This window comes from Lipotes vexillifer, unplaced genomic scaffold (genome assembly GCF_000442215.2).
Source record: "Lipotes vexillifer unplaced genomic scaffold, Lipotes_vexillifer_v1.1 scaffold783, whole genome shotgun sequence".
Lineage (NCBI taxonomy): Eukaryota > Metazoa > Chordata > Mammalia > Artiodactyla > Lipotidae > Lipotes > Lipotes vexillifer.
Genome location: NW_006793239.1, coordinates 388,433 through 402,119, shown reverse-complemented (window position 1 = coordinate 402,119; position 13,687 = coordinate 388,433). Strand labels below are relative to the sequence as shown.

The 13,687-nt window shown below is 42.2% G+C and overlaps 1 protein-coding gene across 1 annotated transcript in view; it reads left to right on the top strand.

Moving 5' to 3' along the window:
- The window catches only part of DNAH3 (dynein axonemal heavy chain 3), a 190,490-nt gene that overhangs the window by 4,113 nt on the left and 172,690 nt on the right, over nucleotides 1–13,687 (top strand). The window contains 8 exon segments of the mRNA XM_007466279.1: nucleotides 248–352; nucleotides 895–1,129; nucleotides 3,907–3,979; nucleotides 4,246–4,420; nucleotides 5,662–5,851; nucleotides 7,324–7,519; nucleotides 11,756–11,881; nucleotides 13,258–13,453. Coding sequence (XP_007466341.1) covers nucleotides 248–352; nucleotides 895–1,129; nucleotides 3,907–3,979; nucleotides 4,246–4,420; nucleotides 5,662–5,851; nucleotides 7,324–7,519; nucleotides 11,756–11,881; nucleotides 13,258–13,453 — 1,296 coding nt within the window.

Sequence of the window (13,687 nt, the reverse complement as noted above, 5' to 3'; positions counted from 1 at the left end):
CTCTTCCGAGGGGAAAAAAAAAATCTGAATTTGCTCACTGAAGTGTAGCCAAGGAGGAGATGCTAGAGGAGAGACATTAACAATTAAGAAAAGAAACCTACGCAGTGGATAGGGGTGAGAAGGGTGCTGTATGGCAGAACTTTGTGCCTAAAACCTTTCCTGAGGACCTTTTTACTCCTTATCAACCTCAGAAGCTTGGAAATCTTTCCTAATTCCTGAAGAGTGGCTTTGTGTCTGTTTCCCACAGATCCACAAAAGTGACTCGATACATCACATGAGCCACTCCCAGATGCGGCCAGAGTTGCCTCCTCTGCCTGCTTCTGCTAACGAGGAACCATCTGAACTCTATCAGGTATGTTCATCTGGCTACTACTCTTCTGCTGGTACTAGTTTGGGGGCAAACAGTGAGACTTGAGAAGTGGCATTAGAGGCCTTGGTCATTTTTGCCACTGGAAGAGGCTACAGCACCGTGGGAGAAAGCTATGCAGTAACACAAAGGTGAGTTAGAATCTGGCCTTCTCACTTACCTGCTGCATTATTTAAACTCTTTGAACTTCTCCATATTCAGCTGTAAAATGAGAATAGTTATTTCTACCTTCTAGCCACATCCATAGCAATAAAGACAGTAGATGTAAATTATCTGATCACAAATTTACTGAGTATTGAAAGCAAGCTGTCATCCTTGTCATCAGAAATCATGCTCACAATGGTCAGGGAAGTACAGTTGGTGTCCATTCCGAAAGTATTTGCACTCAGTGTGCAGAAGGTAGAGCCACCGTGGAAGGCATGTGGGATGCCATGAGTCTCAGTGTGAGTGGAGCCTGGCCCTAAGGAGCCCAGGCCCCCTGAGTGATGTCCCTCATCATGTGTCACTCTGCATTTCTTCCCTTGTAGACAGTCATGTCGCACAGCTTTTACCCACCCTTGATGCAACGCACATCATGGACCCTGGCTGCACCCTTCAAAGAGCAGCACCACCACTGTGGACCCAGCAACTCCATTGCCAACAACTACTCCTTGATGGCCCGGGACCTGAAGCTGAAGGACCTGCTGAAGGTCTACCAGCCCGTCACCATCAGTGTCCCCAGGGAGAAGATTGTTCAGGGGCTGCCATTAGGTATTTCTGGCTGTGTGCCATACCCACTCAGAATAGGGCTTTGGAGTGAGATTTCTAATCCTGGGTTTTAGTCCTGGCTCCTCCTTTTGCTGCAGCTAACTTTGGGTAACCTCATGGAGCCTCAGTCTCCTCGTCTCTGAAATGCAAATGATTGTAATGGCTAGCATGACATTTACCATACACCGAGCACTGCTCCATGTGCTTCTTGTTGATTGCTGCATAACAAGTTACCCCCAAACTTAATAGTTTAAAACAACTACCATTTGCTATCTTACAGTTTCTGTCAGGAATCTGGGCATGGCTTAACTGGCTCAGAATCTCTCACAAGTGTACAATCAAGGTGTCAGCCAGGGCCACAGTCATCGAAAGGCAACTAGGGAAGGATCCTCTTCCAATCTCACTCACATCCTCCACTGCCTGTTGGCCATAAACATCAGTTTCTTACCATATGGGCCTATCCATAGTGCAGCTCACAATATGACTTCTGGCTTCCCTTAGAGGGAACAAGGGAGAGAGCAAGAGAGAGAAGAGAGCCAGCAAGATAGAAACCACCATCTTTTTGGAACTTAAATTTGGAAGTGACATCCTATCATTTTTGCCATTTTCTCTTTGTTAGAAGTGAGTTGGTAGGTCCCGCCCACACTTAAGAGGATTACACAAGGGCATGATTCCAAGAAGTGAGGATCCTTGGGGACCATCTTGGAAGCTGCTTACCACAGTATTTTATATGTATTAATTTGTTTAGTCCCACTGGGTACACCTATATCTGCTTAAGGATATCCTTTAGTAGTTCTTGTTAGAAGTGTGTTGGAGACTTTCAATCTGCCTGCTGTCTCAAACTCATTATCATGTTTTTCTTTATCCTCTCTGCTGTGTCTCGGTGAATTCCTCAAATATATCTTCCAGCTCACTAATTTGCTCTTCAGCTGTGTTCAGTCTTGAGTTTAACGTGTCTAATGAATGGGTTTTGTTTTAATGACAGTATCTTTTTATTTTCAGATTTCCTAAGTGGTTCTATTTATGAGGACCACACTTGCCAATTTATTATTCTATTCTCATGGACATAGCCCTTCCAATATCAATCACTTGGAGGATCTTAAACGTTTATTTTAGAGAATTATCAGTATTGCTGTATTATTTCCATTTTGTAAATATGTCCCTCAATTATTGAGTTTATTTGCTATCTTTCTTAGTATTGGTTTTTCTCATGTGTTATGGGATTTTTAGTTTGCAGACTTATATTGAGAGTTTTCCCCTTTCTTTCTACATGCATTCCCCATTGGTTGAGGTATAATTCACATACAATAAAATGCACAGATCTTAAGTGTTCAGTTCAATGAGTTTTGACAGTTGTTTACACCATATAGCCACCACCCAAATAAGATATAGGGTATTTCCATCACTAGAGAAAGTTCCCTTGTGCTCCTTTCCCATCAGTTCCTTCCTCTACCCAACACCATCCCACCACAGGGTAACCACTTTCTGATTTCTGTCACCATAGGTTAGTTTTGGTTGCTCTCACATATAAATGTACTCAAACAGTGTATTCTTTTGATATACCTTTTAAAATCTTGCCTTTTTCCCTTATGCCTTCATCTAGCATCTTGGACCCCAAATTAGTACCAGATCTTATATTGGAGGCTTAGGACTCCCGTCCTAAGGTGATGTTTGGGGATTGTAGATCTGGTCCCTGAGGCAATGTTAGGCTTGGCCTAGATATTACCAGCCTTTCTTTGCTATCTGTGGCCACCATGTGAATTGAGGATAACAAGTGCTTTATCTGCATGACAGTGTTGCTGTCTTTGCAGCTGTCCTCGTGGGTAGGGCAGCCCTGGCTTCATGCTGTGAGCCTACCTGCAGTCCCCACAATCAAGGTATGTTTTGGGTTCTGTTATTCCCCCCAGGTATCAAACACCTAACTACTTCTGCCTGCTTCTGGAGCCAGAAGCCAAGTTTAAGACTTTTAGTTCACAATGTGTTTATTTTTAGTCCACACAGAAGAGCATCTTATCGAACAATGCACTGTCCTTTTAATTTTAAAGAACATTTTTTCTATTATTGTTATATTTGGAGTAGGTTGAGGAAATTAAAGTATGAACTCAAAATACATCTTAACCAAGAGTCTTCAGTCCTCGGATTCCCTCAAAATGTCAAATTCATATTAGTATGTCTTTAACATGTCTCTATGACATGTTAGTTTCCTTAGGCTAGAATCTTAAGCAAGTATCCAGTTAAAGTTTAATAGTAGAGTTTTATATTACTTGTTGAATTTATTTATCACAAATGATATTTATTACAATACCTTCTGTTTATTACAAATGACATCGGTTTTTCTATTTGCAATAATTATATTTATTGCAAATGATACTGGTTTTTCTACTTGTGATAATCATAATATTTCCTTTAAAATAAATACATAGGTTTAAAAGTCTGAATCTATTTAAAGAAAAATATTAAGCAGTAATACACCTGATATTTAGAAAATAGAGCATATAGGATTGGGGAGTGAATTGAGCAATTATTAATACTTGCCCAATGTATGGGATAACAGAAGGTATGCTCATCCCCATTTCACAGTTGGGTAAGCTGAGGCTTGGAGTGATGGCCACTTCTTCAGGGTCACACAGGTAATTAGTGGTACAGGGCCCACATCACCTGCATCATCCCACCACACCAAGTCCACCCCGCTTAGTGTTCTCCTGCACTACCCTGAGACTGGCATCCCTGTGGATAGAGGACCGCCCAAGGCCACTGCTCATCACTGATGTCTTTCTTCTCTATTGTTGTAGCAAATAAAAGCTCATCAGAGCCTAACAAGAAGAAAATGAAGTTCTCCCCCAAAGGCAAAGAGGATCTCACTGGGTAAGGTGTCCCCATGGGCACAGGGGATTGCAGGACACTGGGCTGAACCGAAGAAGGCTGTGGTCTCTTGAAAGCCATGCTCTGCTTCTTGACTTTAAAGCATTCCTGGCTACCTAGTTACTCATGTTTCTTTTCCCAACAATCCTCTTAATCCAATTTTTTGAGGCTCTAAATAAAAATAAATTAGCCAACTAAGCAAAACCAATGCTAACAAACCTATGAGGTGTTCCATGGAACCAAGGACTGAGCTTGTGTCTACTTTTCAGGACGAGGTTGGCCTGCAACACCTCAACCTCCTTACCTATGAGGACGGAGGTGGTGACATCTTTGACTCTCCCAGGAAGCAGACCAATGAGTCCAGAAGAACAGATTAATGTGATGTTACAGCAGGAGATGGAAATAGAAAGTCAAGAAACCAAACCAACTGAATCAGACTTGGAGGTACATTCTTATTGCCTCCTTTCTCTCAATTTGCTAAGTATTACTCTTGGCATCTCAGTGATTCTAAACTGGAGAAAAACAGCAGAGGCACCTAGGGAATGTTTTAAAAATACTGAAGTCCAGACCCCATGACAGACTACTGAATGAAGGTGTGCATGCCTGAATTCTCTGCTCTAGTAAGTCTTAGAAATCGGTGCCTTTGGGTCCTCGTAGTTGTGGAAATTGGGGTGGGGACTGATTAAGTAACTTGCTCAAGGTCATACAGTCAGTAAGAGGCAAAACTAGAACTTAGACCAGGTCTGGCTAATACTGACATCTCTGTGCTCTTAGGAGCTACACAGCATTTCTCAAACTTGCCTGAAAATAAGAATCACCTGGGGTGCTTGTTAACAAATGCCAAATGCCCTAGCAGGGGGCCTATGAATCTGCATTTTAACAGGAGCCTCTCTCCTCACCCCACGCAGTTCTTATAATGAGGGAAGTTTGGAAGTTTGTCCTGTATTAAGGTTGAAGAGATGTAAGCTCAGCCTCTTCTGACCACAGACAATTGGCACTGAAGGTCAAATCTGATTTCAAACCCTTTCCTATGCTTTGTGCTTCTTATCCATCTGAAATTATTCATTTCCAGAGCCACTCAGCCATCTAGCAGCTTAGAGGCAAGCCCTAAATAAACCAAACTTACTAACGTCACCAGGTCCCACTGGGCATTTTTGTTCAGTTCCTGTGTTTGTGTGGCTTTTCTAAACTCAAAAGCCCCATGGTTGGATTAGAAGAACTAAGCCCCAAGTCTCACTCAGACTTGGGGGTTTTTCCCCATGGACAGCTACAAGCCACAGGATCAAGTGCTTTCTTTGTATAGGAGCATTGTTGTTGAGGAGGGTGAATTATTTGAGTCCGCTTGAGGAGCTTGTCAGTCCTCTTCTTAAAGCTCACCAGATAATGCCACCTCCATCCCTGGCCTCAGTCCTCCTTCCACTGTTCCTATCTGCATGACATTTGACAAGTCCTTCCTTATACCATGCTGAGATCTCTCTGGCTTTATTTGACTCCTCCAGAGTCATGGGGAATACTCGCCAATGATGTATTGCAATGAGTGTGAAGTCACAGGCCCAGGAGCGAGTGAAGGATGGAGATAGGTGCTGTATGAACAGGGTCCCTTGGTGGCTGACAGATGTGGGCAAGTGGGCACAGTTAGCCAATTGATCATGATCATTTTCTTTTTGGTGGTTTGTTTACGGAAGAGATACTATTACTATTTGACCAATGGAGTCCAAAAAGACATGATTGCCCCTGAGGAGGATGAAGTGATGGTTCGGATTTCAAAGCTGATTTCTAACACACTGCTGACAAGTCCCTTCCTGGAACCCCTGATGACTGTCCTTGTGGAGGAGAAGGAAACTGACTATTACAGTAGCCTCATGAAGAGCATTGGTAAGGCTGGGCATAAATGGGACAGGGGTTCCTATGTGGAGGGCACCTTCTTTCCTCTCACTGTCAGTCCTTCACCCTGGTTACGCTGAAAATGCCAAAAACATTGTTTAACTTTTCATCCAAATGCTCCCCGCCACCATCACTCATGTCCACACCAGTACTTACCACACTTTAATGTGCATCTTCGTAACCTAAAGATCTTGTTAAAGCGCAGATTCTGATTGAGTAGAGTTTGGGAGAGGCCCAAGATTCTGCACTTCTAACAAGCTCCCAGGTGATGCAGGTGCTACTCAGGTGCTACTTACTGTAAGTAGCAACACTAAGAAGTAGGGGCCTACTCACATTTAAAATCTAGTTCAAGACCTGCCTCTTCCCTCAAGTATTTTGATCTCTGCAACCCTCAGTGATGAATCCATCCTCTGCATTCATAGCACTTCTTGTTTCTACTTTCAACTCATCCCACTTTGGAACTTCTCCCGTGCCACTGTTTCTCTACGGTTATTTAACACTGGCCTTGTCTTTCTTATGGGTCTCAGCTCTCTTATTAGACATTAGCTGATGTATCATCAATCCTCCCTCCCCTTCATTTTTAGCCCCATGTCTCGTGCACACAGTAGGTCATTGGGAAATGTTTGATGATGGCGAATAATGTGAGAAACACATCAAAGGGGAGAGGTGATCATATTAGTTCCCCAACTTCCCATTTTATCTGGAACACAGCTATACTTACCAAGTTGTTATTTTTAATTTCTTAATTAACCTTCTAATGGTGTCAGTGTAATGGCTCCTTGTCTGCTATAGGCTAGAACCAAACTTATAAGGATAAACATGTAAAGCCCTTCAAATTTCAACCTCAACCTACTTCTCCAGTCTTATCACCTTGAGCTCTACCACTTGTACCTGTTATTTCTGCCACAGAATGACTCACAGCACCTTGAGTATATTATACAAAAGTCATGGAACTGCACTTCTTATCCTTCAGACAAAATCCTACTCATTCTTTGTGACCCAGCTTAAATGGTACTTCCTCTGTGAGGCTTTTGCCAATCCTTAGCACGTGAAATATTTGGCCTCTAAATTTCCATTTATAGGTATCTGATGTCATCCATTGTGTTTATTTTTTATGTAACTATTTTGGTGTGAGAAATCAGTTAATGAGTAATGAGGTATCAGCAAATACTAATTCACTGATATGCATAATGCTAGATATCCTAACAGGACTCAACTCCAGATTCGACGTACTCCAGACTGTAAAGTTATATTCTTCTTTCCCTGAAATATCTCACATAACCAACAGAGTGGAACCTACCCAATTTAGTTATACCCAGGAGATTACCACTGACCTTGTAAATGAGGGAGCATTTCCAAGTGTAAATGGACAGAGGCACATTTACCTTTAAAGTGTTGACGCTAAGAGCACAGAGTGTTCAAGGTCCCTGCTTAATAACAAGTGTTTGCCCTGTTGGTTATAGTGGATTACATCCTCATGGATCCAATGGAGAGGAAAAGACTCTTCATCGAGAGCATCCCCCGAGCATTTCCTCAAAGAGTGATCCGGGCCCCTGTGCCCTGGCACAGTGTCTACAGGAATGCCAAGAAGTGGAACGAGGACCATCTGCACACAGTGAACCCCATGATGCTCAGCCTGAAACAGCTGTGGTTTACAGAGTAAGAAGTGCTTCCTGTCCCTTTTCTTCCCTTTCTTTATTGCTTCCACACATAAGAGATCATCTTACGTGGGAGTAGCCTTGCCCTTGAAGTAAAATGACAAACATCCCAGACCCAAAGTGCAATATGAACAGCAAGTGACAACTCTCCATGCAGGGCTAAATGGCCCTCCTTTGTGCCTTCACAGCACCCAGTGCCTGTCTGTAGGCACTGGAGCCTACTGGTTAAGAGCACTCACATGGAGCCAGCCTACTCAGGTCCGCCTCTAACTGTGCTGCTTCATAAGTAACATCCTTATCTCTAAATTTGGGATAATAAGACTTCCTACTTCATAGTATTGGTAGGAGGGATAAATAATTTAATACATGCAAAGTACTTAGAATAGTGCCTGATGTAAGTATCCAGTAGGCGTTAATTAGACCTCCATTATGAAATGTATCACACTGAATGATAATTATATGTTTACGACTTTGACTCTCTCTAGCCTATGAAATGTATGGGGGCTTGAGTCTTTTTGTTTTTTTCCTTTCCAAATTCTTTTTTAAAATTTATTTTATTGAAGTATAGTTGATCTACAATGTTGTGTTAATTTCTACTGTATGGCAAAGGAATTCGGTCACACATGTATATATTCTTTTTCATATTCTTTTCCATTATGGTTTATTACAGGTTTATCTAACATAGTTCCCTGTGCTATATAGTAGGACCTTGTTGTTCATCCATTCTATATATAATAGTTTGCATCCACTAACCCCAAACTCCCACTCTGTCCCTCTCCCACTTTCCCTTCCCCTTGGCAACCACAAGTCTGTTCTCTATGTCTGTGAGTCTGTTTCTGTTTCATAGATAAGTTCATTTGTGTCATATTTTAGATTCCACATATAAGTGATATCATCTGATATTTGTCTTTCTCTGTCTGACTTACTTCACTTAGTATGATAATCTCTAGTTCCATCCATGTTGCTGCAAAAGGCATTATTTCATTCTTTTCTATGGCTGAGTAATATTCCATTTGTGTGTGTGTGTGTGTGTGTGTGTGTGTGTGTGCCACATCTTCTTTATCCATTCATCTGTCAATGGACATTTAGCTTGTTTCCATATCTTGGCTATTGTAAATAGTGCTGCTGTGAACATAGGGGTACATATACCTTTTCAAATTATAGTTTTGTTGATACATGCCCAGGAGTGGGATTGCTAGATCATATGGCAACTCTATATGTATATTTTTAGTTTTTTGAGGTTATTCCTTTATGTAACTCAGGGCCAACACAGGGTTGGCAAACAGTAGTCTCAGTTATATTCATCAGTGACTAAATTTGCTACAGGTATTGGTAGAAGTCCAGAGGCGTCAGGAGCCACTTTTTTTTCTCTTTCATTTTTCTAAATTGTTATTCACATACTTTAAAATTCACCCTTTTGAAGTGTACAATACAGTAATTTTGAGTATACTCACAGATTTGGGCAACTTTCCTGAAAATATTGGGAATATTTTCATTATCCCTGAAAGAAACCCTGTACCCATTAGCAGTCACCCTCTCTTCTCCCTTTCACTCAGCCCCTGGCAATATTAATCTGCTTTCTATCTCCATGGATTTGCCTATTTTGGATATTTCATGTAAGTGGAATCATACAATGTGTGGCCTTTCACGTCTGGCTGCTTTCACTTAGCATCATGTTTTCAAGATTCATCCATATTGAAGCATGTATCAGTACTTCATTCCTTTCTATGGCTGAATAATATTCCATTTTATGGCTATACCACATTTTGTTTATCCATTCATCAATTGCACTGGGAAGGAAGACTGAATGTTTTTATGAACCCCTCAAGAAGGGGTGTGAATCCTGGTGGGAGAATGAGGCCACCAGAGTTCACCAAAGGCAGGCTAATGAAATGATGAGCTGCCACCATCTGGGTTTTTTATTAGAAAAATTAGAGGCAGATATGTTTATGTAATTTTGACTGGGTGAACTTAATCAGTAGCTCAATGAATGTGTTTAGTCTTTGGAGAGCCTCGTTACTTGGATAACTTACTTGTTTTTTGACATTCTTAGTTTTACCATATTTTTTTTTTTTTTTTTTTTTTTTTTTTTGCGGTATGCGGGCCTCTCACTGTTGTGGCCTCTCCCGTTGCGGAGCACAGGCTCCGGACGTGCAGGCTCAGTGGCCATGGCTCACGGGCCCAGCCGCTCCGCGGCATGTGGGATCCTCCCGGACCGGGGCACAAACCCGTGTCCCCTGCATCGGCAGGCGGACTCTCAACCACTGCGCCACCAGGGAAGCCCTACCATATTTTAAAAAGGAATTGCAGGTGAGGTCAACCTAGGACAGAGCCCACCAATGATAAGAAATAAACACATTCCCTCTTTGAACTGAATTCAGTTTTATAAGGCATTGGAGATGCTAGTAAGGACATTGGGGGAAAAGTAATTTTTTAATGAGGCAGAAGTATATAATAATAATTTATAGAAGAGTAATAATTTATAGAGTGGGCTCTGAAACCAGACAGCCTAGGTTCTGGTTCTTGCTCTGTCCCTGATGAACTGTGTGATCTGGGGAAGTTAATCTTTCTGGACCCCTGTTTCTTTATATGCAAAATGAGAATTATAACAATACTTCCCTCATGGGGTTGTTGGGTGAAGTGCTTAGCACAGTGCTTGGCATACAGTAGTTGTTCAATAAATGAAGATACTACTTTAACTACAAGCATGTTTATGGCCTCAAAAAATAAATTAACCTAGAAATTAACAAGAAAGTCAGTCACAGGGCTGGTAAAATTGCCAGAAGTTCAGTACCAAGAGGATGTACACGTGAATTTAATTTGATCATATATTGAAGATGACAAATTATTGAACACACAGCTTCTACTATAAGAAGGATTCTTATCACTTGCTTTTCATGGTTCCCTGAAGAAGATTATATAGGCAACAAAGGCACAAAAGTGAACCAAAATCATGTAGGTTTTTGTCAGCTGAACCAAAAAATCATCAAGGAGAAAGATTTGTTAAGGAAATGCTACAGAAAAATGTTCTTATATGGCCTGCAGCATTTAGCTTTAAACATTTTAAGAGGTCACCTAGTGATCAGTGAAGAGTGAGGGGTTTAGGGGCCAGAATGAGGGTCGTGATCTGAAGAAAGAGTAGATTTTTCTGGCCAGTGTGGGAAGTTTTTTAGGATTGAACTAAAGATGAGTAACATAGTTATCAGGTTGTGACCAGGACCATGCTGGAGTTGGATATCAAAGTGTGTGGAAAGTGAGGTCCTCAAATTCTGCTCTCCCCTAGCAGTGTTTTGTGACTGGCCAGACAAGATGAAGACTAAGTTCACCACCTCCACCAAAAAGGAATAGAAATGTAGACTGCGGAATTTTAGAAGGATGAGGGAAAGTGCCTAATGGGTCATTACAGTGGATGATGAAAATGAGAAGCGAGAACTGAGGCAAGCTGAGAAAGAGAGCAAAGATCTAGTTTGGGAAGTTGTAGGCACTGATGATTTAAAAGACTGATTAATAAATGAATGAATAGGTGTCAGGAAGAGAAACGGTGGCCCTGTAAGCTAAAAAAGGGCCTTGGGGAGTGTGGTAAAGGGCAGAACCTCCATTAATCTGAGATAAATAGAAGGTAAGATTATCATCAGAGAGGGCAGGAAGAGATTCATGTGTTCATTTAACAAATATTTATTGAGTACCCGTACTATGTAAGATACTGTGCCAGGGATGCTGTGGGTGTCTCGGTAAGCCTGTCAGCTGTCGGGGGCAGGTCTATAGGGTTTTCTGGGCTCAGACCAAAGTGGACCTCCAAGTTGTTTTGAGTAGCTCACCCAGGGGCCACATTGAGGATTGAGTGGAACCCACTTGATCATGAAGGTGGTGCTTTGCTTGCCCTGTCCTCTGTGTCTTCACTGTTGGAAAGAGCTTTGATTTGTCCATTTGATATTCCAGTTCCCAGCCAGCCAAATTCCAGGCCAGTGTCAAAATCCCACTCCCCAGATGGGTTACCCGGAGCAGGACACATAGGAAGGCTCAGTAATACCTGCTGAGTTTATCTACTCCTTGCAAGAGTTCTTGTGAACTATCTACTCCCTCCTCAGACTCCCAGATTTTTCAGATATAATTCGTTTTAATCTGTTTATATCTCCTCTCACTGAAAAATAAAAATATATTTCCTTTGAACCCATCGTACAAAGTTTGTTATAAAGCATCTACTTAGCTTAGGAAGTTTTTCCCTCTCTTTCTGCAGATTTAAAGACCTCAGGTTTGTTCGAACAGCAGAATTACTGGAGGGAAAATTACCTCTGCAGCCTCACGAATATCAGGATGTCATCCAGAAACACTGCATGGAAGCACGCCAAATTCTTCTCAACAAGTCAGTATCTGGCCTCAGAATGGGGCTGTATCACAGTGTCATAAAGATCAAAAACTCTGTGAAGTGAAAACGTATCCAACCTGGGGGGTGCACAGATTTTGCTGACTTCTCACTGACATCTTCCTCTGTTCTCTTCCTCCCATGTTCCCATCCCCGACAGCCTCTGTGCCTCCTCGTGTACACTGACCTTTGACCCTCACTCCTAGTCTTCCTCTGCCTTTTTTTTTTTTTTTTTTTTTTTTTTTTGCGGTACGCGGGCCTCTCACTGCTGTGGCCTCTCCCGTTGCGGAGCACGGGCCCAGCTGCTCCGGGGCATGTGGGATCCTCCCGGACCGGGGCACGAACCCACGTCCCCTGCATCGGCAGGCGGATTCTCAACCACTGCGCCACCAGGGAAGCCCTCCTCTGCCTTTTTGAAACTCTCTCATTATCATTCCTCGATGAGAGTACCACTTCCATTCCCTCCCTCTGAAATCCTGTAGGCCTTGCTGGGTTACAGGACAATGCATTTAAATGACTTGTGTTCAGGTGGCCCAGATAAATACCTGCAAGGTTCCAAGGATGGGAGTTTTTAGTCACTTAATTCTTTTTTCCTTTGCAAATGCATGCAGGACTGTGTCCGGAGCCAGAGAAATTCCCTTATGTGAGATGATGGTGATAATACCTACCAACGGGTTTTTATTATCAGAGAAAATGTTTATACAATAGCTGGCATGTAGTAGCTATTAAATATAATTATTACATCTACAACTATGACTATTACCAGTACTTCTCTGACTGTTAGAGTAGTACTTTTCTAGCAGTCAGAAAAGAGAAGTGATAGGATGCAAATGCCAGTGGTTCCCACTGGGAATTAGAAATTGGAGGAAGTAGGATGAAAGGAACAACGAGGCATCCATTTCTTCTTTCGGTTTTCTAATTTCTGCTCTCAACTTCTGAGCAGCCACTGCCACGCTGGAGTTTCTCCTCCCAAGCTTCCTTCCTTTTCTCCTCTTTCTCTTTCCCCTTATAAAGTCTCAATCAGAAAACAGACATCTGCCAGGGAGAGAAGTTGGAGAGAACATTCCAGTTCCTTATACCCCTTTACCCCAACCTCTGAATATAATGAAGAAACTATAGACACTTTCGTCTCTCAGCAGGACTGTTCATTTGGGTACTGCTAATGGGAGAATAGCCTCTCAATCCAAATCTTATTACTGTCTTCCCCAGAAAGGGATGTTGGCAGGTGAAGTGGCCAGGGATATGAAAGTACCAATTTGCAAAGCTGCTTAATGGGAAAGGAGCCATCTGCCTTGTTGTGGAGAGTGGGGAGTGGCTGAGAGGACTTCTTGGAGCTTGGAAGAGATTCTTAGTTAGACGCCCTGCTTTCTTTACAGATGGATCCCCACCTGTGCCCAGCTTTTTGTCTCCCAGAAGGAGCAGTGGGTCCTTTTTGCTCCCAAGAGTGACTATGGCTCCTCTCGTCGCATTGAGGAATATTTTGCTTCTGTTGCATCCTTCATGTCACTCCAGCTCAGGGAGTTGGTCATTAAGTCTCTGAAGGACCTCGTTTCCTTTTTCTTGATACACAAGGTATGTAGGGGACCAGCAGTATACCCTTTGGAGTGGAATCAACTGAGATAGACTCAGGATTCAGTCATGTAAGGTCCTCGGCTGTAAGCCAAGCCAAAAAGTAAAATTCTTGATTTGAACCCATATCAGGTGATTATTAGTTTATAAAAATGATTTATTTAAACACACAGCAACCTTTCCTGAGATAATTACCTCCTACTATATTGGTAAAAATCTATAGAACTAGAGAAATTA